Genomic DNA, 9,460 nt, shown 5'->3' with positions numbered 1-9,460 from the left:
TTTCTCCCTGTTTCTCTTTGTTTCTCTTTGTTTCTTCCTGTTTCTCGATGTTTCTGTTTCTCTCTGTTTCTCTTTGTTTTTCTCTGTTTCTCTCTGTTTCTCTCTGTTTCTCTCGCTTTCCCTCGCTTTCTCTCTATTTCTCTTTGTTTCTCTCTGTTTCTTCCTGTTTCTTGATGTTTCTGTTTCTCTCTGTTTCTCTTTGTTTCTCTCTGTTTTTCACTGTTTGTTTTGTTTCTCTCTGCTTCGCTCGCTTTTTCTCTGTTTTTCTCTGTTTCTCTGTTTCTCTCGCTTTCCCTCACTTTCTCTCATTATCTCTGTTTCTCTTTGTTTCTCTGTGTTTCTTCCTTTTATTCTCGCTGTTTCTGTTTCTCTCTGCTTCTCCCTGTTTCTTCCTGTTTCTCTCTGTTTCTCCCTGTTTGTCTCTGTTTCTCTCTGTTTCTCTCGCTTTCCCTCGCTTTCTCTCATTATCTCTGTTTCTCTTTGTTTCTTCCTGTTTTCCTCTGTTTTTATCTGTTTCTCTCTGTTTCTCTTACACCAAGGGTTACTATACAATGTATCTTCCATGTAAAAAACCTGTCTGATTAGAATGAATAATGTCCGACAATACCTTTTTAATTCTATGCGCTATACATTTTGCTAGATTTTTTGCATCACAACACTAAAGTGTAAGGGGCCTCCAATTTTTTAAATGGACTGGATCTTTATATTTTCCACTTGTATCCTGTTTCAGTAATATTGAAATCAGACCTTCTTCTTGAGTGTCTGATAATCTACCATTTACATAGGAATGGTTAAAACATGCAAAATAACGGTCCTCTGAGTATATCACAAAAGGTTTGGTATACATCGACTGGTATGCCATCCAACCCTGGAGTTTTCCCGGACTTAAAGTCTTTAATTGCATCCAGAAGTTCCTCCTCTGTAATTTCACCTTCACATGAGTCTTTCTGTATGGCTGTTAATTTTACATTATCAATAGCAAAAAAATCTCTACAATTAGCTTCAGTTAGAGGAGATGGAGGCAACTGAAACAAAAATATATGCTTACATTTCTTTGTTTCCTCCTTCAAAATATCATTTGGTAGATCTTGGGTGACATAGCATTCCTATGTTGAAGATTAAAAAAGAATTTGGTGCATTTTTCCCCATATTCCATCCAGTTTGCTTTATTTTGACAATATATTACACTTGATCTTTCTTGAATAAGTTTCTCCATTTCTTTTTGTTTTTCCTCTAATTTATTCCAAGCCTCTATGTTACAGTTTTTATTGCTATTTATCTTTTCTGTTAGACCTTCTATTTCCTTTGTTAGTATGGACTCGTTTGTCCTAAATTGCTTTTGTTTTCGAGATGAGTACTGAATTGCATGGCCTCTAAAGGCACATTTAAAGGTGTCCCATACAATAAGGGGATTCGCTGTACCTATGTTATGTTGGAAAAAATCCGTTATAAATTCCTTTGTCCTAGTTAAAAATAAATTATCATCCAATAGGCTTTGATTACATTTCCAATATCCACGCCCACGTGGAAATTCAGTAAGAGTAATGTATATGACAATTATATGATGGTCCGACCGCATTCCGTCCCCTATCTACACTTTTTAAACTTTTGGTGCCAACGAGAATGACATAAGAAAGAAGTCTAGACGACTAGCTTGATTGAGTCTCCGCCACGTATATCTCACTAGATCAGGATATTTAAGCCTCCATATATCTACTAGTTCTAATGTATCCATGACATTCACGATTTCCTTAAGAGCATGAGGGTGATTGTTTGTGGTGTGATTTCCTTTACAGTCCATTGAGCTATTTAAAACAGTATTATAATCCCCCACCATAATAATATTGTCTTGAGTTGCTTGCAGGGTTGCTAATTTATTATATATATTGTCAAAGAAGTGTGGATCATCATTATTTGGTCCGTAAAGGTTAATGAGCCATATCTGTTTATGGTCCAATAACATATTTAAAATAATCCATCTACCTTGTGTATCTATTTGGACAATTTGCACATTCGGATCGAAATTACTATTAATTAATATCATCACCCCTTTTGAGTTTCTTTGCCCATGAGAGAAGTTCTCTCTGTTTCTTTGTTTCTCCCTGTTTCTTCCTGTTTCTCCCTGTTTGTTTTACTTTGTTTCATCCTGTGTCCCTCTGTTTTCCTCTGTTTCTCTCGCTTTCCCTCACTTTCTCTCATTATCTCTGTTTCGCTTTGTTTCTTCCTCTTTTTATCTGTTCCTTCCTGTATTTCTCTGTCTGTTTCTTCCTGTTCCTCCCTGTTTCTTCCTGTTCCTCCCTGTTTCTCTCTGTTTCTTCCTTTCTCTCTGTTTCTATTTGTTTCTCTGTTTCTCCCATTTTCCTCTGTTTGTCAACTTCTCTCTGTGTCTCTCTTTTTTTCTCGCTTTCTCTCCATTTATCTCTGTTTCGCTTAGTTTCTTCCTGTTTTCTCTGTTTCTTCCTGTTTCTCTCTGTTACTTCCTGTTTCTCGATGTTTCTGTTTCTCTCTGTTTTTCACTGTTTGTCTGTTTTGCTAACTTTTTCTCTGATTCTGTTTCTTTCTCCCTGTTTCTTCCTGTTTCTCTCTGTTTCTCTTTGTTTCTCCCTGTTTCTCCCTGTTTCTTCCTGTTTCTTCCTGTTTCTCCCTGTTTCTCCCTGTTTCTTCCTGTTTCTCCCTGTTTCTCACTGTTTCTCTCTGTTTGTCAATGTTTTTCGCTGTTTCTCTCTGTTTCTCGCTGTCTGTTTCTTCCTGATTCGCTCTGTTTTTCTTTGCTTCTCTCGCTTCTCTCTGTTTCTCTCTGTTTGTCAGTTTTTTTCTATTTCTCTTTATTTCTTCCCGTTTTTCTCTGATTCTTCCTGTTTCTCTCTGTCTGTTTCTCCCTGTTTCTTCCCGTTTCTCCCTGTTTTGCTCGCTTTTTCTTCCTTTCGCTCTGTTTCTTTCTGTTTCTCATTGTTTGTCTGTTTCTCTCAGATTATTTTTGTTTCTACCTGTTTCTTCCTGTTTCTCTCTGTTTCTTCCTATTTCTCTCTGTTTCTTTCAGTTCCTCTCTGTTTCTCCCTGTTTTCTCTGTTTCTTCTTGTTTCTCTCTGTTTCTACCTGTTTCTTCCTGTTTCTCTCTGTTTCTATTTGTTTCTCTGTTTCTCCCATTTCCTTCTGTTTGTCTGCTTCTCTCTGTTTCTCTCTTGTTTCTCTTTGTTTCTTACCTTTTCGTCCTGTTTCTCTCTGTATGTCTGTTTCCCCCTGTTTCTCTGTGTTTCATCCTGTTTTCCTCTGTTTCTTCCTGTTTCTCTCTGTATGTTTCTTCCTGTTTCTCTCTGTTTCTCTCTGTTTGTCTGTTTCACCCTGTTTCTTCCTGTTTCTCTCTGTATGTTTCTTCCTGTTTCTCTCTGTTTCTCTTTTCTTCTCTCTGTTTCTCTCTGTTTCTATTTGTTTCTTACTATTTATCTCTGTTTGTCCTCTGTTTCTTCCTGTTTCACCCTTTTTCTTCCTATTTCTCCCTGTTTCTCTTCAATTCTTCATGTTTCTTCCTGTTTCTCTCCGTTTCTTCCTGTTTCTCCCTGTTTCTCTATGTTTCTCCCTGTTTCTCTTTGTTTCTTCCTGTTTCTTCCTGTTTCTTCCTGTTTCTCCCTGTTTCTTCCTGTTTCTTCCTGTTTCTCCCTGTTTCTCCCTGTTTCTTCCTGTTTCTTCCTGTTTCTCCCTGTTTCTACTTGTTTCTTCCTGTTTCTCAGTTTATCTCTGTTTCTTTCTGTTTTTCTATGTGTCTACATCTCTCTACGTTGCATACGCCACCTTGGGCCAGAGAGTTACGGAAAAACAATGGGAAAAGATCTCCTCGTGAGCAGAGAAAATGCTAGAAGCCTTGGTTTCTCCTTCTCTCCATCATCTTTTCTCCTTCATCATCTCTCTACGTAGGTGTGACCACCGTGCTGACCATGACCACTCTTAGCATCAGTGCCCGTAACTCTTTGCCCAAGGTGGCGTATGCCACAGCCATGGACTGGTTCATAGCAGTCTGTTATGCCTTCGTCTTCTCTGCTCTCATTGAGTTCGCTACCGTCAACTACTTCACCAAGAGGAGCTGGGCCTGGGATGGGAAGAAAGCCATGGAGGATACGCGCAAGGTGTGTGTATGTCTGTGGATAGTTGTGTGTGTGTGTTGTGGGTGTGTTGGATGTGTACAGTTGAAGTCTGAAGTTTACATACACTTTAGCCAAATACATTTAAACTCTGTTTTTCACAATTCCTGACATTTAATCCTAGTAAACATTCCCTGTCTTAGGTCAGTTAGGATCACCACTTTATTTTAAGAATGTGAAATGTCAGAATAATAGTAGAGAGAATGATTTATTTCAGCTTTTATTTCTTTCATCACATTCCCAGTGGGGTCAGAAGTTTACATACACAAAATTAGTATTTGGTAGCATTGCCTTTAAATTGTTTAACTTGGGTCAAACGTTTCGGGTAGCCTTCCACAAGCTTCCCACAATAAGTTGGGTGAATTTTGGCCCATTTTTCCTGACAGAGCTGGTGTAGCTGAATCAGGTTTGTAGGCCTCCTTGCTCGCACACGCTTTTTCAGTTCTGCCCACACATTTTCTATAGGATTGAGGTCAGGGCTTTGTGATGGCCACTCCAATACCTTGACTTTGTTGTCCTAAAGCCATTTTGCCACAACTTTGGAAGTATGCTTGGGGTCATTGTCCATTTGGAAGACCCATTTGCGACCAAGCTTTAACTTCCTGACTGATGTCTTGAGATGTTGCTTCAACATATCCACATAATTTTCCTACCTCATGATGCCATCTATTTTGTGAAGTGCACCAGTCCCTCCTGCAGCAAAGCACCCACACAGCTTTGCCACCCGTTCACGGTTTGTGTTCTTGAGCAAGCCTTCCCTTCTTCCTTGCTGAGCGGCTTTTCAGGTTATGTCGATATATGACTAGTTTTACTGTGAATATAGATAATTGCGTACCTGTTTCCTCCAGTATCTTCACAAGGTCCTTTGCTGTTGTTCTGGGATTGAGTTGCACTTTTCGCACCAAAGTACGTTCATCTCTAGGAGACAGAACGCGTCTCCTTCCTGAGCGGTATGACGGCTGCATGGTCCCATGGTGTTTATACATGCGTACTATTGTTTGTACAGATGAACGTGGTACCTTCAGGCGTTTGGAAATTATTCCCAAGGATGTACCAGACTTGTGGAGGTCTACCATTTTTTTCCTTAGGTCTTGACTGATTTCTTTTGATTTTCCCATGATGTCAAGCTGTACTATTGATACCTTTACTAGTTATGCTGTACTATTGATACCTTTACTAGTTACGCTGTACTATTGACGAATTATTGATCTCTTGTCATTTATATTGTTTACTATAACGCTACTGATTGTCCTTCGCTGTACTATTGACACCTTTACTCGTTACGTTGTATTTCACTTCCTTAGTTGATTTTTTATTCAGCCAATCATTCTTTAATAAATTGCTTCCAATGTTTATACTGAAGCCCCAATGTCTGTCTAGAATGAGATGCTCCAACTCTTTTCCTCTTCTTCCTTTACTAGTGTTGCTATAGTATTTAGTTTACTAAGGGAAAGTTGAATTAATTGCCAAAATGTTTCCTAATTTAAATTGGATTCAATGTTTTCAATGTGAATTCAGAGTGAAATACTGAAACAATGTTTTTTCCTTCTGTTGTTCTCTTTCTCCTGACCAGAAAAACCCCATGGCTCTGTCCAAGAAGCCTAACAACACCTGTTCAGCTGGGGTCAACTACACTCCCAACCTGACTAAGGACAACGCCATCTCCACCATCTCCAACAGCGCAGGCGTCCAGCTGAAACTGGCCGAGGCCAAGTCTCCCGACCCCAAAAAGACTTACAACAGCGTCAGCAAGATCGACAAGATGTCCCGGATACTGTTTCCTGTTCTGTTTGGGACATTCAACCTGGTCTACTGGGCTACATACCTCAACAGGGAGCCAGTGATCACAGGAGCTGTGAACCCCTATACATAGAAGGAGAAGGCCAGGAATGTGGTCTAAAAGGGTGCCCTGTCCCCTGTGTAACGCACTACTTTTGATCAGGGCACATAGGGTTAGGGTTACGGTTAGGTCTCTGGTCAAAAGTAGTGCATAATATTATATATAGGGAATAGGGTGCCATTTGGGACGTAGGGGCACCTGTCTCACCTCACTCTCCCCACTACACCACACCACTACAGACATACTGTTAGATACACTGGATCTACCACCCCACCCCACTACACCACTACAGACATACTGTTAGATACACTGGATCTACCACCCCACCCCACTACACCACTACAGACATACTGTTAGATACACTGGATCTACCACCCCACCCCACCCCACTACACCACTACAGACATACTGTTAGATCCACTGGATCTACCACCCCACCCCACCCCACCCCCACCCCACTACACCACTACAGACATACTGTTAGATACACTGGATCTACCACCCCACCCCACCCCACCCCACCACTACAGACATACTGTTAGATACACTGGATCTACCACCCCACCCCACCCCACCCCACTACAGACATACTGTTGGATCCACTGGATCTACCACCCCACCCCACCCCACTACACCACTACAGACATACTGTTAGATCCACTGGATCTACCACCCCCACCCCACCCCACTACACCACTACAGACATACTGTTAGATCCACTGGATCTACCACCCCACCCCACCCCACCCCCACCCCACCCCACCCCACCCCACCACTACAGACATACTGTTAGATACACTGGATCTACCACCCCACCCCCACCACACCCACTACAGACATACTGTTAGATACACTGGATCTACCACCCCACCCCACTACACCACTACAGACATACTGTTAGATACACTGGATCTACCACCCCCCCCCCCCCCCCCACCCCACCCCACCCCACTACACCACTACAGACATACTGTTAGATACACTGGATCTACCACCCCACCCCACCCCCTACACCACTACAGACATACTGTTAGATACACTGGATCTACCACCCCACCCCACCCCACCCCACTACAGACATACTGTTAGATACACTGGATCTACCACCCCACCCCCACCACCCCACTACAGACATACTGTTAGATACACTGGATCTACCACCCCACCCCACCCCACCCCACTACACCACTACAGACATACTGTTAGATACACTGGATCTACCACCCCACCCCACCCCACCACTACAGACATACTGTTAGATACACTGGATCTACCTACTGCTATCCTATCGAACACAATGCCAAGCAATTAATCCTTTATTCTAATCATCATGGATTACTAGGATCGGTTTTTTTCTTCTTATTGTTTTCATCTCAGCACTGACTGCATGATCACAGAGCTATAATGTGGACATAGTCATAGAAATATAATCTATAGAAGGGGCTTAGAGCCTCTAACCCTGGAAATCAGACTGGTAAACGTATGGCTACTTTCCATATGGTGGACCTGGTATGGTGATGCAATCCCATTCTACAGATATTATTTCTATGGGAATTGTATTGCCATGTTTGCCTTTGCTCTTTCTACCGTATGATATATCCAGTGTGTGGTCCAGTGTGTGGTCCTCTGTAGCTCAGCTGGTAGAGCACGGCGCTTGTAACGCCAAGGTAGTGGGTTCGATCCCCGGGACCACCCATACACAAAAATGTATGCACGCATGACTGTAAGTCGCTTTGGATAAAAGCGTCTGCTAAAATGGCATATTATTATTATTATTATTATATAATACAGCTTCTACTTTCTTGAAACTATCCTTTTCTTTTGCTCCACCGTGTCTTTACAACTCCAAGTAGTCATCGCTGATGATTCCTTTCATTCCAAATGGCACCGTATTCCCTATGGAGGGCACTACATATTTACATTTCACGTCATTTAGCAGACGCTCTTATCCAGAGCGACTTACATATGAACTCTGACCAGGAACATTTGGCATTTACATTGTTTTCTCACAGAGATCCAGATGGTTTTTGTTTCTAAAAGTACAGCAAGGCCAAATGCTATGCAACACATTGCTTCTACTCTATGACCACTGTATTAATACTCTATGACTACTGTATTAATACTCTATGACTACTGTATTAATACTCTATGACCACCGTATTAATACTTACTAATACTATGATATCTGATTTTATCTTTGAAACTCTTGGGTTGGGTCCCAAATGGCTCTCTGTTATCTACATTGTGCACTATTTTTGACCAGAGCCCTATTGGGCCTGCACTATATAGCCTAGGGAATAGGGTGCCGTTTGGATGCACCTTGCTTTGTACAAAATGGGGCTGAAAGCCCCATCTGTTTAAGCCTTTGTCTCAAGCACATAGAACTCCACTTAGCTTGTTAAGAAGAAGAAGAAGAAGAAGAAGAAGAAGAAGAAGAAGAAGAAGAAGAAGAAGAAGAAGAAGAAGAAGAAGAAGAAGAAGAAGAAGAGGAAGAAGGAGGAGAAGAGCCGTGATCAATGTGTTGCCTACAGATTGATAACTCCACACGAATGCACTGACATTTCTTGCAATGACTTTTTGAAAAGCCAGTGTGTTACAATGTTCGTCATTCATTATTGTTGAACTGAATAGCCATTTACTGTCGAAAGTTGAAAGAAGAACAGACATTGAGCTGTGAAGTGATAGTTGGCAGCTTAACGCTTGTAGATCAGTCCTTGCAGGATTCCGCAATTCTGCGATCTGAATTTTCATAGCAAAATCAACAATTCACCACATATTATGCGAGAGCTTACAAATCAAATCATCACAATTTTCTTGCATAAAACGGACCAATCACAGCAGTAAAAAAAAGTAGGCTCGCAATTTCAGTCAATCACTGCTAATTTACCGTATAATATGGTTCAATCAAGCCACACGTCAACTTTTTCCCTCGTCAGTGCATTTTTGCAACAAATTGGACAAAATCATCGCATATTGCCATGCAAAATGTCAGAAATGCTGCAGCAAAATCAAGCATTTATGCCCCCAAATAACAAAAAAATCCCAGTGAAATCCTGAAGGGACTGGTAGATGCTCTGTGACAGACATTTGCATATTATATACCCTTCTGCTTTTAGCCATGCTAGGCTCTCTTAAACTACCAAGGTTAGCTTGGATTAGGGTTGCAAAATTCTGGTAACTTTCCCCAAATTCCCAGGTTTTCCAGAAATCCTGGTTGGAGGATTTCTGACTTCCTGCTGATTCTAGGAATCTTCCAAATCAAATCAAATCAAATCAAATTGTATTTGTTACATGCTTCATAAACAACAGGTGTAGACTAACAGTGACATGCTTACTGACGGGCCCTTCCCAACAACACAGAGAGAAATACAATAGATACACAATGAGTAACGATAATTTGGCTTTATACACGGGGTACCAGTACTGAGTCGATGTGCAGGGGTACGAGGTAATAACTTGGCTATATACACAGGGTACCAGTACT

The 9,460-nt window shown here is 41.2% G+C and overlaps 2 protein-coding genes across 2 annotated transcripts; one reads left to right on the top strand and one right to left on the bottom strand.

Moving 5' to 3' along the window:
* Positions 1–2,685: 2,685 nt before the first annotated feature.
* Positions 2,686–8,560, bottom strand: LOC123489600 (putative uncharacterized protein DDB_G0271974; the record flags this gene model as incomplete). The annotated part of the gene is made up of 2 exons (XM_045220032.1): positions 2,686–2,797; positions 8,394–8,560. Coding segments are annotated over 2 exons (279 nt in total), but the record flags the coding sequence as incomplete, so codon positions are not given.
* On the top strand, positions 3,730–6,415 carry LOC123489599 (gamma-aminobutyric acid receptor subunit alpha-5). Its single transcript, XM_045220031.1, has 2 exons — positions 3,730–4,121; positions 5,710–6,415. The coding sequence occupies exons 1-2, from the start codon at positions 3,933–3,935 to the stop codon at positions 6,007–6,009; spliced, it is 489 nt and encodes a 162-aa protein (XP_045075966.1). The 5' UTR covers positions 3,730–3,932; the 3' UTR covers positions 6,010–6,415.
* Positions 8,561–9,460: the final 900 nt, after the last annotated feature.

The sequence above is a fragment of the Coregonus clupeaformis genome, unplaced genomic scaffold (genome assembly GCF_020615455.1).
Source record: "Coregonus clupeaformis isolate EN_2021a unplaced genomic scaffold, ASM2061545v1 scaf3048, whole genome shotgun sequence".
Lineage (NCBI taxonomy): Eukaryota > Metazoa > Chordata > Actinopteri > Salmoniformes > Salmonidae > Coregonus > Coregonus clupeaformis.
Note: the sequence above shows the minus strand (reverse complement) of the source record. Positions and strands in the feature narration are given on the sequence as shown.